Source organism: Bubalus kerabau, chromosome 15 (assembly GCF_029407905.1).
Source record: "Bubalus kerabau isolate K-KA32 ecotype Philippines breed swamp buffalo chromosome 15, PCC_UOA_SB_1v2, whole genome shotgun sequence".
NCBI lineage: Eukaryota > Metazoa > Chordata > Mammalia > Artiodactyla > Bovidae > Bubalus > Bubalus kerabau.
Window position 1 is genome coordinate 44,077,275 of NC_073638.1, and position 23,286 is coordinate 44,100,560.

General features: G+C 38.3%; 1 protein-coding gene across 18 annotated transcripts in view; it reads left to right on the forward strand.

Moving 5' to 3' along the window:
* Positions 1 to 23,286, forward strand: part of STK33 (serine/threonine kinase 33) — a 199,253-nt gene that overhangs the window by 124,259 nt on the left and 51,708 nt on the right. For all 18 annotated transcript variants that reach the window (XR_008703032.1, XM_055548715.1, XM_055548721.1 and 15 more), the window contains 3 exons: positions 14,681 to 14,819; positions 17,698 to 17,786; positions 19,633 to 19,717. Coding sequence is in view for 17 of the 18 variants with exons in the window: in XM_055548715.1 (XP_055404690.1) it covers positions 14,681 to 14,819; positions 17,698 to 17,786; positions 19,633 to 19,717 (313 nt within the window). In the remaining variant the exon portion in view is untranslated. The remainder of the gene's footprint in view (positions 1 to 14,680; positions 14,820 to 17,697; positions 17,787 to 19,632; positions 19,718 to 23,286) is intronic.

The following is a 23,286-nucleotide window of genomic DNA, read 5'->3' on the forward strand; positions in this document are numbered from 1 at the left end:
TACCCCACCAGGCTCCTCCATCCATGGGATTCTCCAGGCAAGAATACTGGAGTGGGTTGCCATTTCCTTCTCCAAGGAAATATCCCCTCCCTTTGGAACCTCCCTCCCATCTCCCCATCCCACCCCTCTAGGTTAATACAGAGCCCCTGTTTGAGTTTCCTGAGCCATACAGCAAATTCCCATTGACTATCTATTTTACATATGGTAATGTAAGTTTCCATGATACTCTTTCCATGCATCTCATCCCTCTCCTCCCTGCTCCCCATGTCCGTAAGTCTATTGGCTGTTTCTCCATTGCTGCCCTATAAATAAATTCTTCAGTACCATTTTTCTAGATTCCGAATATGTGCATTAGGATATGATATTTACCTTTCTCTTTCTGACTCACTTCACTCTGTGTAATAGGTTCTAGGTTCATCCACCTCATCAAAACTGACTCAGATGTGTTCCTTTTTATGGCTGAGTAATATTCCATGTGTGTATGTACCACAACTTCTTTATCCATTCATCTGTTGATGAACATCTAGGTTGTCTGCATGTCCTAGCTATTGTAAATAGTGCTGCAAAGAACAAGGGGATACATATGTCTTTTTCAGTTTTGGTTTCCTCAGGGTATATGCCTAGGAGTGGGATTGCTGGGTCATATGGTGATTTTATTTCTAGTTTTTTAAGGAATCTCCATACCGTTTTCCATAGTGGATGTATCAATTTACATTCCCACCAACAGTATAGGAGCATTCCTTTTTCTCCACACCCTCTCCAGCATTTATTGTTTGTAGACTTTTTGATGATGGCCATTCTGACCAGTGTGAGGTTTTATGTCATTGTAGTTTTGATTTGCATTTCTGTAATAATGAGTGATGTTGAGCATCTTTTCATGTGTTTCTTAGCCATCTGTATGTCTTCTTTGGAGAAATGTCTATTTAGGTCTTTTTCCCACTTTTTGTTTGTTGTTTGTTTTTCTGGCATTGAGTTGTATGTACTGCTTGTATATTTTGGAAATTAATCCTTTGTCACTTGTTTCGTTTGCTATTATTTTCTCCCATTCTGAGGGTTGTCTTTTTACCTTGCTTATAGTTTCCTTTGCTGTGCAAAAGCTTTTAAGTTTAATCAAGCCTGCTTATTTACTTTTGTTTTTATTTCTGTTACTCTAGGAGGTCATAGAGGATCTTGCTTTATGTCATTGAGTGTTCTGCCTATGTTTTCCTCTAAGAGTTTCATAGTTTCTGGTCTTATGTTTATGTCTTTAATCCATTTTGAGTTTATCTTTGTGTATGGTATTAGGAAGTGTTCTAATTTCATTCTTTTACATGTAGCTGTCCAGTTTTCCCAGCACCATTTATTGAAGAGGCTGTCTTTGCCCCATAGTATATTCTCGCCTCTTTTGTCAAAAATACGGTACCCATAGGTGCATGGGTTTATTTCTGTGCTTTGTATCTTCTTCCATTGGTCTATATTTCTGTTTTTGTGCCAGTACCATACTGTTTTGATGATTGTAGCTGAAGTCGGGAAGGTTGATTCCTGCAATTCCATTCTTTCTCAAGACTGCGTTCACTATTTGGGGTCTTTTGTGTTTCCATATGAATTGTGAAATTTTTTGTTCTAGTTCTATGAAAAATGCCATTGGTAATTTGATAGGGATCACATTGAATCTGTAGGTTGCATTTGGTAGTATAGTCGTTTTCACAATATTGATTCTTCCTAGCCAGGAACATGGAATATCTCTCCATCTGATTATGTCATCTTTTATTTCTTTCATCAGTGTCTTATAATCTTCTGTGTGCAGTTCTTTTGTCTCCGTAGGTAAGTTTATTCCTAGATATTTAATTCTTTTTGTTGCAATGGTACATGAGATTGATTCTTTAATTTCTCTTTCTGATTTTTCATTGTTTATAGAAATGCAAGTGATTTCTATTTATTGATTTTGTATCCTGCAAGTTTGCTAAATTCACTGATTAGCTCCAGTAATTTTCTGATACTATCTTTAGGGTTTTCCATGTACAGTATCTTGTCATCTGCAAACAGTGAGAGCTTTACTTCTTCTTTTCTGGTATGGATTCCTTTTATTTCTTTTTCCTCTCTGATTGCTGTAGCTAGGGCTTCCAGAACTATGTTGAATAATAGTTGTGGACACCCTTGTCTTGTTCCTGATCTTAGGGGGAATGCTTTCAGCTTTTCACCATTGAGAATAATGTTTGCTGTAGGCTTATCATATATGGCCTTTACTATGTTGAGGTAGGTTCCTTCTATACCCATTTTTTGAAGAGTTTTAAACATAATGGGTTCTGAATTTTGTCCAAGGCTTTTTCTTCATCTATTGAGATTATCCTATGGTTTTTATCTTTTAATTTGTTAATATGGTGTATCATATTGATTGATTTGCGTATATTGAAGAATCCTTGCATCCCTGGAATAAACCCAACTTGATCATGGTCTATGAGCTTTTAGATGTGTTGCTGAATTCTGTTTGCTAAAATTTTGTTGAGGATTTTTGCATCTGTGTTCATCAGTGATATTGGCCGGTAGTTTTCTTTTTTTTGTGTTGTCTTTGTCTGGTTTTGGTATCAGGGTAATGGTGGCCTCGTAGAATGAGTTTGGAAGTGTTCCTTCCTCTGCAACTTTTTGAAAGAGTTTTAGAAGGATAGGCATTAGCTCCTCTCTAAATGTTTGATAGAGTTCTCATGTGAAGCCATCTGGTCCTGGGCTTTTGTTTTTTTGGGAGATTTTGATCACAGCTTCAGTTTCAGTGCTTGTAACTGGGTTGTTCATAATTTCTATTTCTTCCTGGTTCAGTCTTAGAGGATTGAACTTTTCTAACAATCTGTCCATTTCTTCCAGGTTATCCATTTTATTGCCATATAGTTGTTCATAATAGTCGCTTATAATCCTTTGTATTTCTGCATTGTCTGTTGTAACCTCTCCTTTTTCACTTCTAATTTTGTTGATTTGATTCTTCTTTTTTTCTTGATGAGTCTGGCTAAAGGTTTGTCAATTTTGTTTATCTTCACAAAGAACCAGCTTTTAGTTTCATTAATCTTTACTATTGTTTCTTTCATTTATTTTTCATTTATTTCTGCTTGGATTTTTATGATTTCTTTCTTTCTACTAATTTAGGAGTTTTTTTGTTTGTTTGCTTTTTTCCACTTGTTTTAGGTGTAAAGTTAGGTTGTCTATTTGATGTTTTTCTTGTTTCTTGAGGTAGGACTGTATTGCTATAAACTTCCTTCTTAGGACTGCTTTTGATGCATCCCATAGGTTTTGAGTTGTTGTGTTTTTATTGTCATTTGTTTCTAGAAATTTTTTGAGTTCCCTTTTGATTTCTTCAGTAATCTGTTGGTTATTTAGAAATATGTTGTTTAATCTCCGTGTGTTTGTGTTTCTTAGTTTTTTTCTTGTAGTTGATATCTAGTCTCATAGTGTTGTGGTTGGAGAAGATGCTTGATATGATTTCAATTTTCTTAAATTTACTGAGGCTTGATTTGTGACCCACGATGCGGTCTATCCTGGAGAATGTTCCATGTGCACCTGAGAAGAACGTGTATTCTTCTGCATTTGGATGGAATGTCCTGAAGATATCAGTGAGATCCATCTCATCTAATGTATCATTTAAGACTTGTGTTTCCTGGGAAAACTGGTCAACCACTTGTAAAAGAATGAAACTATAACACTTTCTAACACCATACACAAAAATAAACTCAAAATGGATTAAAGATCTAAACATAAGACCAGAAACTATAAAACTCCTCTAGGAAAACATAGGCAAAACACTGTCTGACATAAATCATAGCAAGATCCTCTATGACCCACCTCCCAGAGTAATGGAAATAAAAGCAAAAATACATAAATGGGACCTAATTAAACTTAAAAGCTTTTGCATAATGAAGGAAACTATAAGCAAAGTGAAAAGACAGCCTTCAGAATGGGAGAAAATAATAGCAAATGAAGCAACTAACAAAGAATTAATCTCAAAAATACACAAGCAACTCCTGTAGCTCAATTCCAGAAAAATAAACGACCCAATCAAAAATTGGGCCAAAGAATTAAACAGACATTTCTCCAAAGAAGACATACAGATGGCTAACAAACACATGAAAAGATGCTCAACATCACTCATTATCAGAGAAATGCAAATCAACACCACAATGAGGTACCATCTCATGCCGGTCAGAATGGCTGCAATCCAAAAATCTATAAAGAATAAATGCTGGAGAGGGTGTGGAGAAAAGGGAACCCTCTTACACTGTTGGTGGGAATGCCAACTAGTACAGCCACTATGGAGAACAGTGTGGAGATTCCTTAAAAAGCTTGAAATAGAACTGCCAAATGACCCAGCAATCCCACTGCTGGGCATACACACTGAGGAAGCCAGAATTGAAAGAGACACGTGTACCCCAATGTTCATCACAGCACTGTTTATAATAGCCAGGACATGGAAGCAACCTAGATGTCTATCACAGATGAATGGATAAGAAAAGTGTGGTATTTATATACAATGGAATATTGCTCAGCCATTAAAAAGAACACATTTGAATCAGTTCTAATGAGGTGGATGAAACTGGAAGTAAGAGTGAAGTAAGTCAGAAAGAAAAACACCAATACAGTATTCAGTTCAGTTCAGTTGCTCAGTCGTGTCCTACTCTGCAACCCCATGAATTGGAGCACACCAGGCCTCCCTGTCCATTACCAACTCCCAGAGTTAACTCAAACTCATGTCCATTGAGCCGGTGATGCCATCCAGCCATCTCATCCTCTGTCGTCCCCTTCTCCTCCTGCCCCCAATCCCTCCCAGCATCAGAGTCTTTTCCAATGAGTCAACTCTTCGCATGAGGTGGCCAAAGTACTGGAGTTTCAGCTTTAGCATCATTCCTTTCAAAGAACACCCAGGACTGATCTTTATAATGGACTGGTTGGATCTCCTTGCAGTCCAAGGGACTCTCGAGTCCTCTCCAACACCACAGTTCAAAAGCATCAATTCTTCAGCGCTCAGCTTTCTTCACAGTTTAATTCTCACATCCATATACGACTACTGGAAAAACCATAGCCTTGACTAGACGGACCTTTGTTGGCAAAGTAATGTCTCTGTTTTTTGAATATGCTATCTAGGTTGGTCATAACTTTCCTTCCAAGGAGTAAGCGTCTTTTCATTTCATGGCTGCAATCACTATCTGCAGTGATTTTGGAGCCCCCAAAAATAAAGTCTGACACTGTTTCCACTGTTTCCCCATCTATGGAAGTGATGGGGAAACACTTCCCATAAAGTGATGGGACCAGATGCCATACTAATGCATATATATGGAATTTAGAAAGATGGTTATCGATAACCCTATATGCAAGACAGCAAAAGAGACACAGATTTATAGAACAGTTTTTTTTTGACTCTGTGGGAGAAGGCAAGGGTGGGATGATCTGAGAGAATAGCATTGAAATGTGTATATGATCATATGTGAAACAGATTGCCAGTCCAGGTTTGATGCACGAGACAGGGTGCTCAGGGCTGGTGCACTGGGATGACCTAAGGGATGGGATGGGGAGGGAGGTGGGAGGGGGGTTCAGGATGGGGAACACATGTAAACCCATGGCTGATTCATGTCAATGTATGGAAAAAAAAACACTACAATATTGTAATGTAATTAGCCTCCAATTAAAATAAATAAATTAAAAAAAAAGACTTGTGTTTCCTTATTAATTTTCTGTTTTGATGATCTGTCCATTGGTGTGAGTGGGGTGTTAAAGTCTCCTACTATTATTGTGTTACTGTCAATTTCTCCTTTTATGTCTGTTAATGGTAGTCTTATGTATTGAGGTGCTCCTATGTTGGATGCATAGATATTTACAATTGTTATGTCTTCCTCTTGGATTGATCCCTTGATCATTATGTAGTGGTCTTCCTTATCTCTTGTAATCTTCTTTATTTTAAGGTCTATTTTTTATGATATGAGGATTGCTACTCCAGCTTTCTTTTGCTTCCTATTTTCATGAAATATATTTTTCCATCCTCACATTTTCAGTCCTTATGTGTCTTGAGGGCTAAAGTGGGTTTCTTGTAGACAGCATATATATGGTTCTTGTTTTTGTATTCATTCAGCCAGTCTGTGTCTTTTGGTTGGAGCATTTAATCCATTTACATTTAAAGTAATTATTGATATATATGTTCGTATTGCCATTTTCTTAATTGTTTGGAGGTGATTTTGTAGATCTTTTTTCTTTTGTATTTCTTGACTATATAAGTCCGTTTAATGTTTTTTGTAAAGCTGGTTTGGTGGTACTGAATTCTCTTAACTTTTCCTTGTCTGAAAAGCTTTTTATTTCTCCATCAATTTTGAATGAGATCCTTGCGGGGTACAGTAACCTTGGATGTAATATTTTTTCCCTTTCAGTATTTTAAATATATCCTGCCATTCCCTTCTGGCCTGCAGAGTTTCTGCTGAAAAGATCAGCTATTAAGCATATGGGGTTTCCTTTGTATGTTACTTTTTGCTTTTCCCTTGCTGCTTTTAATATTCCTTCTTTGTGTTTAGTCTTTGTTAATTTGATTAGTATGTGTCTTGGCATGTTTCTCCTTGGGTTTATCCTGTATGGGACTCTTTGTGCCTCTTGGACTTAATTGGCTATTTCCTTTTCCATGTTGGGGAAATTTTCAATTATAATCTCTTCAAAAATTTTCTCATACCCTTTATTTTTCTCTGCTTCTTCTGCTGCTGCAAAGTCACTTCAGTTGTATCCGACTCTGTGCGACCCCATAGACACAGCCCACCAGGCTCCCCCGTCCCTGGGATTCTCCAGGCAAGAGCACTGGAGTGGGTTGCCATTTCCTTCTCCATGCATGAAAGTGAAAAGTGAAAGCAAAGTCGCTCAGTCGTGTCTGACTCTTAGCGACCCCATGGACTGCAGCCCATCAAGCTCCTCCGTTCATGGGATTTTCCAGGCAAGAGTACTGGAGTGGGGTGCCATTGCCTTCTCCGTTCTTCTTCTGGGACCCCTATAATTTGAATATTGCTATATTTGATATTGTCCCAAAGGTCTCTGAGACTATCCTCAGTTCTTTTCATTCTTTTCACTTTATTCTGCTCCTCAGAAGTTATTTCCACCATTTTGTCTTCCGGCTCACTGATTTGTTCTTCTGCTTCAGATTCTGCTACTGATTCCTTCTCAGTTCAGTTCAGTCACTCAGTCATGTCCGACTCTTTCTGACCCTATGAATCGCAGCACACCAGACCTCCCTGTCCAACACCAACTCCCGGAGTTCACTCAAACTCATGTCCATTGACTCAGTGATGCCATCCAGCCATCTCATCCTCTGTCGTCCCCTTCTCCTCCTGCCCCCAGTCCCTCCCAGCATCAGGGTCTTTTCCAATGAGTCAACCCTTTGCATGAGGTGGCCAAAGTATTGGAGTTTCAGCTTCAGCATCAGTCCTTCCAATGAACATCCAGGACTGATCTCCTTTAGGATGGACTGGTTGGATCTCCTTGCAGTCCAAGGGACTCTCAAGAGTCTTCTCCAACACCACAGGTCAAAAGCATCAATTCTTTGGCGCTCAGCTTTCTTCACAGTCCAACTCTCACATCCATACATGACCACCAGAAAAACCATAGCCTTGACTAGACAGACCTTTGTTGGCAAAGTAATATCTCTGCTTTTCAATATGCTATCGAGGTTGGTCATAACTTTCCTTCCAAGGAGTAAGTGTCTTTTAATTTCATGGCTGCAGTCACCATCTGCAGTGATTTTGGAGCCCAAAAAATAAAGTCTGACACTGTTTCCACTGTTTCCCCATCTATTCCCATGAAGTGATAGGACCAGATGCCATGATCTTAGTTTTCTGAATGTTGAGCTTTAAGCCAACTTTTTCACTCTCCACTTTCACTTTCATCAAGAGGCTTTTTAGTTCCTCTTCACTTTCTGCTATAAGGGTGGTGTCATCTGCATATCTGAAGTTACTGATATTTCTCCCAGCAATCTTGATTCCAGCTTGTGCTTCCTCCAGCCCAGCTGGATGTCCTCATGATGTACTCTGCATAGAAGTTAAATAAGCAGGGTGACAATATACAGCCTTGACGAACTCTTTTTCCTATTTGGAACCAGTCTGTTGTTCCATGTCCAGTTCTAACTGTTGCTTCCTGACCTGCATATAGGTTTCTCAAGAGGCAGGTCAGGTGGTCTGGTATTCCCATCTCTTTCAGAATTTTCCACAGTTTATTGTGATCCACACAGTCAAAGGCTTTGGCATAGTCAATAAAGCAGAAATAGATGCTTTTCTGGAACTCTCTTGCTTTTTAGATGATCCAGCAGATGTTGGCAATTTGATCTGTGGTTCCTCTGTCTTTCCTAACACCAGCTTGAACATATGGAAGTTCACAGTTCACATATTGCTGAAGCCTGGCTTGGAGAATTTTGAGCATTACTTTACTAGCGTGTGAGATGAGTGCAATTGTGTGATAGTTTGAGCATTCTTTGGCATTGCCTTTCTTTGGGATTGAAATGAAAACTGACCTTTTCCAGTCCTGTGGCCACTGTGAGTTTTCCAAATTTGCTGGCATATTGAGTGCAGCACTTTCACAGCATCATCTTTCAGGATATGAAATAGCTCCACTGGAATTCCATCATCTCCATTAGCTTTGTTCATAGTGATGCTTTCTAAGGCCCACTTGACTTCACATTCCAGGATGTCTGGCTCTAGGTGAGTGATCATACTATTGTGATTATCTTGGTCATGAAGATCTTTTTTTATACAGTTCTTCTGTGTATTCTTGCCACCTCTTCTTAACATCTTCTGCTTCTGTTAGGTCTATACCATTTCTGTCCTTTATCGAGCCCATCTTTGCATGAAATGTTCCCTTGGTATCTCTAATTTTCTTGAAGAGATATAGTCTTTCCCATTCTATTGTTTTCCTCTATTTCTTTGCATTGATCACTGAGGAAGGCTTTCTTATCTCTCCTTGCTATTCTTTGGAACTCTGCATTCAGATGCTTATATCTTTCCTTTTCTCCTTTGCTTTTCGCTTCTCTTATTTTCACTGTTATTTGTAAGGCCTCCTCAGACAGCCAGATTGCTTTTTTGCATTTTTTTCCCTTGGGGATGGGTTTGATCCCTGTCTCCTGTACAATGTCACGAACCTCTGTCCATAGTTCATCAGGCACTCTGTCTATCAGATCTAGGCCCTTAAATCTATTTCTCACTTCCACTGTATAATTGTAAGGGATTTGATTTAGGTCATACCTGAATGGTCTAGTGATTTTCCCCACTTTCTTCAATTTAAGTCTGAATTTGGCAATAAGGAGTTCATGATCTGAGCCACAGTCAGCTCCCAGTCTTGTTTTTGCTGACTGTATAGAGCTTCTCCATGTTTGGCTGCAAAGAATATAATCAGTCTGATTCCAGTGTTGACCATCTGGTGATGTCCATGTGTAGACTCTTCTCTTGTGTTGTTGGAAGAGAGTGTTTGCTATGACCAGTGTGTTCTCTTGGCAAAACTCTATTAGCCTTTGCCCTGCTTCATTCCATGCTCCAAGGCCAAATTTTCCTGTTACTCCCATAGAGTATTGTTAATTTCAGTAATTGGTTGTTTGTCTCTGCATGTTTATTCTTTAATTCTTCTAGGTCTTTGTTAATTCTTGCATTGTCTCCATTTTATTTCAATGTTTTTGATTATATTTACTATCATTATTCTGAATTCTTTTTCAGGTAGGTTGCTTCTTTCCTCTTCATTTATTTGGACTTATATGTTTCTAGTTTGTTCCTTCACTTGGGTAGTATTTCTCTGTGTGTATGTGTTAGTCACTCAGTCGTGTCTGACTCTTTGCAACCCCATGAACTGTAGCCTGCAAGGCAGGATCTTCCCGACCCAGGAATCGAACCTTGTTCTCCTGCATTGCAGGCAGATTCTTTACTGTTTGAGCTACAGGGAAGTCCTTAGTATTTCCTTTTCATCATTATTATTATTTTTTAACTTATTGTGTTTGAGTTCTCCTTTTCCCAGGCTTCAAGATTGAATTCTTTCTTCTGTTTGGTTTCTGCCCTCTTAAGGGGCTTCCCTTGTAGTTCAGTTGGTAAAGAATCTCCCTGCAGTGCAGGGGACCCAGGTTTGATTCCTGGGTTGGGAAGATCCCCTGGAGAAGGAAATGACAACCCACTCCAGTATCCTTGCCTGGAAAATCTCAGGAGCCTGGTGGGCTGTAGTCCATGGGGTTGCAAAGAGTCTGGCATGACTGAGCGACTAACAGGAACACTTAAGGTTGGTCCAGTGGTTTGTGTAAGCTTCCTATAGGATCAGATTTGTGCTAAGTTTTTGCTTGTTTGTTTTTCCTCTAATGGGCAAGGCTGAGTGAGGTGGTAATCCTGTCTGCTGATGATTGGGTTTGCATTTTTGTTTTGTTTGTTGTTTACATGAGGTATCCTGCACAGGGTGCTACTGGTGGTCGTGATGCTGGGTCCTGTATTCCAGTGGTTTCCTTTGTGTGAGTTCTCACTATTTGATACCCCCTAGTAGGGTTAGTTCTCTGGTAGTCTAGGGTCTTGGAGTCAGTGCTCCCACTCCAAAGGCTCAGGTCTTGATCTCTGGTCAGGAGCGAAGGTTTCACAAGTGGTTTGTTATGGCATCAAGTGAGATTGAAACAAATATCCAAAAAATGAGAAACCAAAGATGAGCCTCAGACAAATGGCAGTTACAAATTCAGGCAAATAATAATTAAAATAATGAAATATACACATATACATATATACCCATGAACAAAGTGCAAACAGTCCACAAAAATAAAATACAATAGATTGAGCCAGTGAACAAAGGAAACCAAAAATTATATTTACCAGTTAAGAACAAAACTAACTGAAGCATAAACTGGAAAACAAAACTAAAGCAAGGTGCCAAGTGGGGAATAAAGCAATGAAAACAAAACTAACAAATATATTGAGAGGAGAGGAAAGAAAGAAAAGAAAGAAAGAATAGATATACAAAGTTAAATAGAGGTAGATGAAGAAGATTTATATACATTAAAGATTAACTGCAAGGGGAAAAGAACAGTAGGAAAGGCAAACAAAGGAATAAATGTAGAAAAAATATAATAGGTTTAAAAAAATTAAAAGTTAAAATTATAAAAAAGAGAGAAAAAAAAAAAAGAAGAAAAAAAAAAGGAAAACCCCACAGAACTGCAAAAGCCTGACAGAGATGCAGAGGTTTATAACAACAATAAAAAGTGTGACTGAACATACACAAATACATACACTTAAAGGGGCATCCTGAGTGGGGCCCTACTCTGTAGTTCAGTGCCTCAGGCATTTGCTGGGCCAGCCCCTCTGTTGTTCAGCTGCCTATGCTGGCGTGTAGGGGAAGAGAGGCTATGGTGATGGCTCCACCCACTACGCGTGACTCAGCAGTATCGCCTTGCTTCCATGGCTGCCTTGCTTTCCTCTGCAGGCATTTTCCAGCACAATCTCCTCCCTCACATCCCCTGATCTGTCTCTCCACAGTCAACAGCAGCCCTCGCCCAGGGATTGCTCCACCATTCATAAACTCCATCTCCCAGCCGGTGCGCCTTCCAGGGGGTCTGCATCCCTGTCCAGGGCATGTATGGTTGCAGCAAGAACTGTCTGATTCTCATTCCATTTAGGCTGCCACAGATCAGATGTTTCACTCTCAGCCTTAAATGTTTCTCCTCTGACTCAGACAATTGCCCCAATGTGGGGATCGGACCCCTGCTTCAGTTCCCCCACCAGCCAAAGGTAGGTCCGGTCCTACTAACACTCCTGTTTTTCCCCTTGGTTCCTTCATTCTACCGAGTTTTATGTGGATCGCTGGTCAGGTACTCCTGTCCAATCTCAGCTGGTGTTCTGCATGCACTTCTGTGTCTGAAGGTGTATTCCTGATGTATCTGTGGAGAGAGATGTACTCCACGTCCACCTACTCCTCCACCATCTTGTTTTCCTCTGGGTAGATTCTTGATATGTATGTGCTAGTTAGTAGTTTGCTGAAGAGTTGAGGATGGGATCGGCAGCCACCTGCAAATCTATAGTGCTTTCTCTGTGTACAGCCTTCCCCTCTTTGGCAATCTCGCCTGTGGAGTTTAGTTGTCTTGGCCTTCCTGGACTCTCAGCACCATCTCCTCAGTTCATGTAGACTGTTGAGCTCTGCTTGGGTTTTCTTTCCCTTCTCTGTAGCTTGGAAACTCTCTCTAGACAGTAAGCTAGGATAATCGTGGGGCTTGTCTCATAGGTTTCCCCTTTGTCAGGGATCACTGCCTTGTGACTAATGTCTGAAAATTGTTATTTCATGTATTTTATCCATTTTTTAGGTTGTTTCAGGAGGGAGGACAAGTCTGGTCTGTTCCTTCATTTTGGAACATAAGTGGGAGTCCAAATGTAGAATAATTCGAAGGCAAAGGAAACCATCATCTGTGATTGTATTTTTTACCTATTGTTTGCCTTTGATTCACAAAGGTCAGATCTGTCTCCCCATCTTCCCAGCTCACACAAATGCCTAGACTTCCAGTTGAAGCCATCTTAAAGATTAAAGGAAATTGTTAACTGACTGGTTAGGCTAAGGTAGTAATACTGATCATCCATTAACTATGTAGGGTTTCTTGTGAGTCCACATATTCTCCAGGCCTACACAATTATTTTTTAATAGTTACAGAAAGACTTCTGAAAAACCTTTATTGATAATAACTTTTATCAGCTTACATGTTTTAAATTGATCAATTTGTATTGTAAGCACTGCTAATGTAACTTTGCCTTCCAAATAATTCGCTTACCGTTTCATTTCATGATCTCTGCCATGCTGTCAGTGGAAAAACTATGGCCTAGGTCAAAAGCTTATTTTTACGTTAGACTTTACAGAATTCTGTGGTTACTTTTGAAATTCTAAAGCATCCTAAGGTTTAGTGAGTCAGAATTTTGACTATAGGGAGAAAGGTTGTTAGCCTTCTCCTCTTGCTTTCCTGCTTGCTGACTGAACACAGAAGTTGCATCAGGAGTGGTAATAGAATAGGATCAGGTCCCAGAATCTTACAAAACAACAATGAAAATGTAGTGGCATAGGACAAAATGGAGACATGGAGGCTGGTCTGTGTCTGAATAGCAATAGGTATGAAAAAGGCATGCATTTTAGTTGACTGGGAATCTTTCTGACTCAATAGATGACCTGACTATTGGAATACTTAAAGTGAGTATAAGAAACATCCACAGATACAGCAAATATGGAAGAGGCATTTCATTTGTGGCTTTTACCATTTATACCCCATTAGTCACTAAGTTCCACTATTTCTCCCTCTGCGTATTTTCACACTGTTTTCTTCTTTTCTTCATTCTGCTCCTCACACCTACCCTTTTATGAACAGAGGTCAGTATACACAGCATGTGAGCCAGTCTGGAGTGCAGCCTGTTTTTTTTATAGCCTGTAAGTTAGGTTTTTTACATTTTTTAATGGTTAGTAAGAAAGGTCAAAATAGTAATATTTCATGACATGTGAAAATTATATGAAACTAAATTTCAAAGTCCATAAATAAAGTTTTGTTGTATTGTTTATGGGTGCTTTTATGCTGTGACAGCAGAGCTGAGTGGTTACAGAGGAGGTTGTATGGCCTGTGTAGCCAAAAATACTTACTATCTGTATCTGGCTTTCACAGAAAAGAAGTTTGTTGAGTTCTGCTCTGCATTGCTGTTGGAGTGGAGTGTTCGTTTTGAAATGCAGAATTGATGATAACACATACACTTCCTCCATTCCAGACATAAGCTTCAAAATCTTCCATGGTGGGACTTCCCTGGCGGTCCAGTGGTTAAGACACTGAGCTCCCACTGTGGGGGGTACAGGTTCGATCCCTGGTTGGAGATCACAGAGTGGGTAAAAATTTAAAAAAAAAAAAAAAATCTTCAGTGGCTACTTACTGCATATGGGGGAAAAAATCCAAGCTCATTTGTGTGACATCCAGGACTCTTTACAGCCTGGCACCAGCCTGTTCTTTCTGGCCTCACCCCTCACTACTCCAGTCTTCTCTGACTTACAAAATGCTATTAACACTGAGATATGTGTTATTCTTTAACTGCCCGTGTTATTTCCAGCTTTGGAGTCTGCAAATGCTGTGTGCTATGCCTATTCTTGCCCATATTTTCTACCCATAAATCCCTGTTCAGTCGTCCAGACCTGCTGAAATGGCTCCTCTTCACAGTGAGCATTCTTTAGGCTTGCCCCCTCCTCTGTAACCTCATCACATTTTGGACAGTCCTCTTCTGTTAGCATTTATCACATGACATTGTGATTATAACCATATTCTGAGCTCCTTGGAGGTGAAGAGTATGTATTATGCTTGCTTTTTCCTCTAGTAGAGCTTCCCTGGTGACTTATGCAATGTAGGAGACCCGGGTTTGATCCCTGGGTCAAGAAGATCCTCTGGAGAAGGGAATGGCTACCCACTTCAGTATTCTTGCCTGGAGAATTTCATGGACAGGGTAGCCTGACGGGCTACAGTCCATGGGGTTGGAAAGAGTCAGACATGACTGAGTGACTAATACTTCCACTTTTTTCCCCTCTAGTATCCTACAGAGTACCTTGTACATGACAGATAGCAACTATGTTAAATGAATAGAGTGATTAAGACTATAATGATATTTTTACTCTCTGTTTACAATATATAACATTTAAACATACCCAACTAAATAATTTGTGCTCTCTCTCTTTATATTTATGTCAGAAAATGTATCTTGTGATGGAGCTTTGTGAGGATGGAGAACTCAAAGAAATTCTGGAAAGGAAAGGTCATTTCTCAGAGAATGAGACAAGGTGGATCATTCAAAGTCTCGCCTCAGCTATAGCCTATCTTCACAACAATGGTAAGAAGAGGATCACCCAGCTCGTTGACTCCATGCAGGCAGATAGCACTTTTCTTTAAGGGTGATTGAATCCAGGATTCATAGTCACAGAAGTAATGCCTACTGATACAGAAAATTTGATTTTAAAAATTAAATTTTTTCCCTTGTAACTTTATTGATATATTTTAATTAGAAACAAGACAGGTATGCAATTACATTGTCCATGGATAAGAATGAAATTATGAACATTTCTATTCAACAACTTGAAAAGAAGCTAATATTATTAAATCCAAAATAGAAAATCAATAGAAGTAAAATTTCTTAAAACTCATATATTAATAATAATGTTAAAAATCTGCATATACTAGGGATTTAAAAAAATTTTAGACTTAATTATTAGAGCAGTTTTAGGTTCACAGCAAAATTGAGAAGTTACAGAGATTCCCAAATACCTCTGTCCATGCATGCAGATCCTTCCCCATTATTAGCATCCCCTATCAGAGGGGTTACACTTGTTACAGTTGATAAACTTGCACTGACACATCGTTATCACCCAGAGTCCATAGTTTACATTAGTGTTCGCTCTTGGTATTGTACATTCTATGGGTTTTGACAAATGTATGATCCACCAGTAGAGTACCATAGGGGAGTTGTTTCACTACTTTAATATCCACATTTAAATATCATTCTAATTCTTCTAATTGCTTTACTGTTCTTTGGTATTATTGCTACTGTTTTTCCTCATGCTCCTGCTTTTTTTTTTTTTTCCCCTTCAGTGTTAGTTTGGCTTACATGTGACTTTAGAAGCTTCTCATTTTATCAGTTCGGTTCAGTTCAATTGCTCAGTCATGTCCAACTCTTTGCGACCCCATGAACCACAGTATACCAGGCCTCCCTGTCCATCACCAACTCCCAGAGTCCACCCAAACCCAGGTCCATTGTGTTGGTGATGCCATCCAACCATCTCATCCTCTGTCGTCCCCTTCTCCTCCTGCCCTCAATCTTTCCCAGCTTCAGGGTCTTTTCCAAAGAGTAGATTCATCACATCAGGTGGCCAAAGTATTGGAGTTTCAGCTTCAGCATCAGTCCTTCCAATGAACACCCAAGACTGTTCCTTTAGGATTGACTGGTTGGATCTCTTTGCAGCCCAAGGGACTCTCAAGAGTCTTCTCCAACACCACAGTTCAAAAGAGATGAAAAAAAAACTTTGTTCCAGAGAGGTCAGGGGACATGGTTGGCTATGCAGAGCTAGTGCTGGAACCTAGGGGCTCATTCAACAGATGTTCCTTAAGCACCTACAGCATTGAGGTTGGTCCTAGAGTTTACAGAGGTTCAAACACAAGGCACCTGCTGGAGTACAGAAAACAAATTGATGATTTGCTTTCAAATGGAGTACAGAAGACAATATGATGATTTCTGAGAGCCATATAGAGAGCATGGAGCACAGGTGTACTAAGTGCCTCATTTGATTCAGAAAGTCAAGCAAGAATTCACAGAGGAAGCAAAACTTGAGCTGAGGAATACAAACTCAGGTGAAAAAGGGAGGGCTTTCCGCAGAGAGCGAGGATTTTTGCAAGAGCAGAAAACCAAAGACTTGATATTTTGCTAATTTCAGTTCTAATATATAAAGTCAGTATATTTCAAACTAAATCTTAACAGGATTTTTCATGGAGCTTGATAAAATTATTTTGAGAGGGATGAGAATAGTAAAGAAAACAATGAAAAAGAACAGTGGAGGCAGCAGAGAGACTTGCCCTGACAAGTGTCAAACCACATTATGAAGATATATTAGTTAAAGTTTTGTGGTGTTTATGTAAGAAGAGATAAGGAGAACAATAGAAATTCCAAACACAGGTTGGGTGTGGAAGAGAACTGTAAACAACTAGAAGTAGTAGACAGTCCAGGGCTCATCCAGCCTCCTTTCCCTGGAAATTATACCTATAGCTTTTTAAGTTTAGGGGAATGATTACAATGGATATGGACTGGATCAGTTATTTGCAAAGGAAATATTTGGTACATGAGAGTATTTGCATGTACATAAAAGTCCTGCCTGAGCCCTGACATGTTCAACTGGAGATTTTGTGTCTCACGGGTTTTTATTTTTAACTTTAATGTATAAAGAGTAGAAAAGTGTGACTGCTGGTGCAGAAAATATATTGAAATAAATATAGTTTGTATACACGTAGCCAAGTTGCAGTATGTTAAATGTTTATGCTGACAATAACATATGAATAGAAGTAAAGAGGTAATCCTCTCTTTGAAGAGTGAAGGACATGGGAAAGCTTCCTCCTACAGGAAATAGCTAACTTTGGACATGATCCTCTTTCACACTCACCAGGCCATTCATGAAGAAGAGTGGCCAGTTGGAGCAACAGGGGATTGGGGAGAGGTCAGGGAGTCAAAGAAAGTGGCTCCTTAAGGTTAGAAACGTGGAGAAAAGGGATATGAATATAAGAGAATGAAACAAGGAAGAATTATACCTGGACCTCCTTAGATTTTTTTCAACAGTTCAGTTTAGTCGCTCAGTCGTGTCCAACTCTTTGCGACCCCATGAACCACAGTATACCAGGCCTCCCTGTCCATCACCAACTCCCGGAGTCCACCCAAACCCAGGTCCATTGTGTTGGTGATGCCATCCAACCATCTCATCCTCTGTCGTCCCCTTCTCCTCCTGCCCTCAATCTTTCCCAGCATCAGGGTCTTTTCAAATGAGTCAGCTCTCCGCATCAGGTAGCCAAAGGATTGGAGTTTCAGCTTCAACATCAGTCCCTCCAGTGAACAGCCAGGACAAATCTCCTTTTTCAACAGTGGATGTTAACTGGTCAAGTTCTATTTGTGTCCACTCTAATTATTTTTTCATTATCCATTTCATTTGATTTGTTGTTTATTTTCTTGGTAGATATAGTACATAGAGATCTGAAACTGGAGAACATAATGGTTAAAAGCAGCTTTATTGATGCTAACAATGAAATGAACTTAAACATAAAGGTAAGATAATAGAAATTGTGGTAAATGTTTGCCTATAAATAGTTTGATATCAAAGTGACAACGTACATCCTCTTTTTTAGATACATTTCAGAAGCTTTTTAACAGCCAAAAATAAGCAGCCTGTGCTAAAAAAAATTAAAATTTCACAAAAGAGGTTGTGACTGACAAGAATAATTTTACAAGTTAAGTAGTGCTACTGAATTTTGTTAAAGTAGATATTCATTTGGATAGTTCTGAATCATTAGTTAATAGCAAACAAACAGATGCTCTGAATTCTAATTAATTTCAAAATTATGCCTGGTAATTTGATGTAAATGTGTTACAAATTTAGAGAAAAAGTACACCTTGGCTGTGCCTTTGATACTAAATTAATGCTAAAGTCTGTATTTCTCATTTAAAATTTTCTTGGGTATTAATATTTATGTTCTAAGCACAGTTAGTATGCCAAGTATTTATTCTTGAAGACTTTATTCAAATTAAGTGTTCTTTAATGTCAAATAAATGATCAAATACATTATTTATTAGCATTTTAAAAGTGGTTGCTTTCAAAATATATGAATGTATTAATTTGGGAATAAAATGTTGTCTTTGAATAACTTGCTCTGTTGCATTTATAACATAAATAGGATTAACAGTATTGTTGTTATACTCAAATAAATATTCTTAGATGTTTCTATTATAAGCTCTATGAGTGCAGGAATTCTGTGTGTGTCTTATTCACTGTTGGTACCAGGAATAATGCCTAGAATATAATATGTGCTCAATTAATATTTGGTGCATGAAGGAATAAATGCCCTACAAAGAACTGAATTGGGTCATGAGAGCTTTTATATATTTGATACCTGTATACATTTTCTGTGGAGAAAGATAATGTAACATGATGCTCCAAGTAGGGTCATTGTGAACACTCCTGGAGAAATTTATTAGTCTCTTTAGAGAAATAGTGATATCACATTGTTGATAGGAACATTTTCTTACTCCATTAGGTACTGAAAAGTTTACATTCACTGTCTGTGGACCACAATCTTATCTTTGGTTGTGTGATCAGTAAATGTGCCTGTTTTTTCTGCTTTCAGCCCAAGGCTGTTCCAACTTGGGAGACAATACCAAGGGCACCCACTGAATATTTAATAACCAAATGTTTAATGACCAAGATTTAGACTGAGCAGAAAGCCTACAGTTGCAGCAGTAGGCCTCCCGTGTATTTGTAGTTATAGTGTGTATTTTTTTTTCCTGTTAATTTGCTTCTCGTAGTTTTTAATAGTGTAATAATTTTTAAATTAGTATACTCTAGAAACACAGAGGAAATAATAGTAAAGAAAAGATAGCATTGACTAGAGAAAATATTTTATAAATAATTATAAAAAGGAGGAGTTTCTGTGAGTGCTGACAAGAATAATGATTTGCATTTATAACAGTGGTTTAAACTGAAACATAGCTTGAGCATCAGAAAAATAGATAATAAACTTACCAAGGCCAGAATGTGTTTTACAATGAAATAACTTTATAAAGATAAATTTCATTTTAAAAAATGTTAAATGCCTTCTTGGAAGAGTAACTCCCTATGTTGAACTGTTGAATTTAAATTAGAAGGAGTGAATAATCAACATTATGGGTGTTTTTTCAAAATTTGAAAAACCAAGTTTCTCTTGACCAGGTTTCTTTTTCACAAGGAGGGGCAGGTGGGAAGGGGAAGCAAGGTCCTTATTAGTAATGCAAGGAAAGCCCCTCTGCCCTCAAGGATTCCTGAATTAAATGCAATACAGTGTAGTGAAAATCCTGTTGGCAGAATGTGTGAACTTTGGGTCTGGAAAACTGGTGACTCTATGTGAATTTCTTCTTGAAGGTGACTGATTTTGGCCTAGCAGTGAAGAAGCATGGAAGGAGTGAGGTCATGCTGCAAACCACATGTGGGACACCCATCTATATGGGTAAGTTAGGAGGCTTTAAATGATTTTTTTTCCTATAGAAAAAAGTAGAACAACTTGTATGGATTAAAATTTGAGCAGTTTGATTTTGCACCATAACTGATGGCCCTGATCAAGCTACCTTTTCTTTTCTTGAAAGTGAAAGTATTTTAGTTGTTGTCACAAATTTTTCATAGTTCTTATCTTTGGAGATTATGGTGTTCATCATTTCTCTGGGCTCTTCTTATAACTGTTTATGTCTCTTAGGTAATCATACACCCAAATCTAATTATCATTTTGTTAATTCATGCTAAAATAATGCATGTGTTTTGCTTCTTTCCATTTTTTATCCAATTTCATTGCCATCCAGTAGTTTTTCATAGAGTCCTGATTAAATATATTTCATAAACCAACAGTTTCTCATTTTTGTAAATGTGATTTTTAACAGCATTCTTGAAGTATAATTTAGATACCAAAAAAAATGTACCATTCGGTGATTTTTCATACATTCACAGAGTTTTACAGCACTACCACAGTCCAATTTAAGCAATTCTACCTCTAGCAGTTGCCTCATGCCCATTTGCTCTCAATCTCATTCCCATCCCAATCCCAGGTAACCACTGATCTTTGTCTCTCTAGGTTTTCTGTTTCTGGATATTTCATATAAATGGAATCATACAACATCTAGGCTTATACACCTGGTTTTTTTCACTTAGCATGATGTTTTTGAGGTACATCCCTATTGCAACACATATGTGTAGTCTGTTCTGTTAGTAAACAGTTGTCCATTGTATAGATATGCAACACGTTGTTTATCTGTTTATTAGTTGATGCACATGTAGATTGTTTCCAGTTTGGAGCTATTATGAATAATCCTGCTTATGGACGTTTGTGTTCAAGTTTTTATGTGGGCATATGGTTTCATTTTCCCTGGGTAGCTACAAAGAAGTGAAATTGCTGAATCATGTATTATTTATGTTTATACTTTTTCAGAAACTACCAGACAATTTTCCAAAGTACTATAAGATTTTACCTTCCCACTAGCAATGTGTAAGAGTTCCAGTTTCTTCACATCCTTTCTAACTCTTTATATTACTTATCTTTGTAATTATAGCCAGTCAGATGGGTAGGAAGTAGTATCTCATTGTGATTTTTAATTTTCATTACCTTAACGACCAATGATGTTGAACATCTTTTCATGTACTTATTAGTCATTCATATATCTTACAATAGACATAGATGAAATGCCTATTCAAATTTGTATCTATTGAGATGATCATATACTTTTTAAATTTATTAAAGAAATAATTGCATTAATGGAAATGTTGAACCATCCTTGTACCTTTGGATTAAACCTCACTTGGTTTCATATACTGCTATATTCAGTTTGATCATAACAGTATGGATCACAACAAACTGTGGAAAATTCTTAAAGAGATGGGAATACCAGACCGCCTTACCTGCGTCCTGAGAAATCTGTATGCAGGTCAAGAAGCAATAGTTAGGACTGGACTTGAAACAACAGACTGGTTCAAAATCAGGAAAGGAGTACATCAACACTGTATATTGTCATCTTGTGTATTTAACTTAAATGCGGAGTGCATCATGGGAAATGCCAGGCTGGATGAAGCTCAAGCTGGGATTAAGATTGCTGGGAGAAACATCAGTAACCTCAGATATGACACCACCCTTATGGCAGAAAGTGAAGAGGAACTAAAAAGTCTCTTGATGAAGGTGAAAGAGGAGAGTGAAAAAGTTGGTTTAAAACTCAACATTCAGAAAACGAAGATCATGGCATCTGGTCCCATCACTTCATGGGAAATAGATGGGGAAACAGTGTCAGACTTTATTTTTGGGGGCTCCAAAATCACTGCAGATGGTGACTGCAGCCATGAAATTAAAAGACGCTTACTCCTTGGAAGAAAAGTTATGACCAACCTAGATAGCGTATTCAAAAGCAGAGACATTACTTTGCCAACAAAGGTCCGTCTAGTCAAGGCTATGGTTTTTCCTGTGGTCATGTATGGATGTGAGAGTTGGACTATGAAGAAGGCTGAGCGCCGAAGAATTGATGCTTTTGAACTGTGGTGTTGGAGAAGACTCTTGAGAGTCCCCTGGACTTCAAGGAGATCCAACCAGTCCATCCTAAAGGAAATCAATCCTGAATATTCATTGGAAGGACTCATGCTGAAGCTGAAGCTCCATACTTTGGCCACCTGATGGGAAGAGGCAACTCATTGGCAAAGATCCTGATGCTGGGAAAGATTGAGGGCAGAAGAGGAAGGAAGTGACAGAGGATGAGATGGTTGGATGGTGTCATCAACTCAGTGGACATGAGTTTGAACAAATTCTGGGAGATAGTGAAGGACAGGGAAGCCTGGTGTGCTGCAGTCCTTGGGGTTGCAAAGAGTTGGACAGGACTAAGCAACTGAACAACAACAGATAATTCAGTTTGTTACCACTTTAGTTTAGAACTTTGAGTGTAGCTTTCTTTCCTGCTGCCCTTATGTTTTTTGATGTTAGGATTATACTATCCTCATTTTAAAAATAAAATATTTTCATTTTTTGTATGTTCATGAACCATTTAAGTAATAGAAATTACCTACTCATTAATTATTTGATGAGATTTCCCCTTAAAATTTTTGGTCCTGGTACCCTGTGGGGATAAAATTTCTATTATTTTCTTTTTTAAAGTTTTTGTTTATTTATTTATTTTGGCTGTTCTGGTTCTTTGTTGCTGCACACGAACTTTCTCTAGTTGCGGCGAGCAGGAGTTACTCTTTGTTGCAGTGTATGGGCTTCTCTTGTTGCAGAACATGGGCTCCAGGCACTCAGCTTGTGAGCCGAGTTGCTCCACAGCATGTGGGATCTTCCCAGACCAAGAATCAAACTTGCGTCCACTGCATTGGCAGGTGACTTTCTAACTGCTAGACCACCAGGGAAGTCCCTATTATTTTTAATTTATATTAGGTTATTTAAGTTTTTCACATCTCAAATCATTCTGATAATTTATATTTTTCAGAAAATTGTTCATTACATTGCGATTTTAAATTTTATTGGTATAAAGATGCATATTACATTCACTTGTAATTCTTAGATCTGTGGTTTTAGCTCCATATTAATTCTTAATATTTATTAAGAAGGCAATATAATTTAATATTAGCGGTATGGCCTCTGACATCACCGGCTAACTTGGGACTCTAACTCTGCCACTTGCTTTCTGGATAGCCCTGTACAAACAACTTTGTCATGGTTTCTACTTTTGTATAATAGGGATTATGCCACCCTTCTATAAAAAAAAAAGAAGGATCTATTTTGTGTCAGACACTGTTCTAGGGGTTGGAAATATAATAGTGAACAAAATAAGAAAATGTGTGTTGGTGCAAACGTTAATAAAAAAGATTAAAAAAAATATCTGGTATGTTAGCGAGAAGTGCTAAGGAAGAAAAATAAAACAGAAAAGGGTAGAAGATGTACTTTAGGATGGTAATAATAATATCTTTTTATTAGATTGACATAGAATTAAATGTAAAGTGCTTAGCACAGTACCTGGCACTTAGTGCTCAATTTTAGTTCTTGTAATAATACTAACC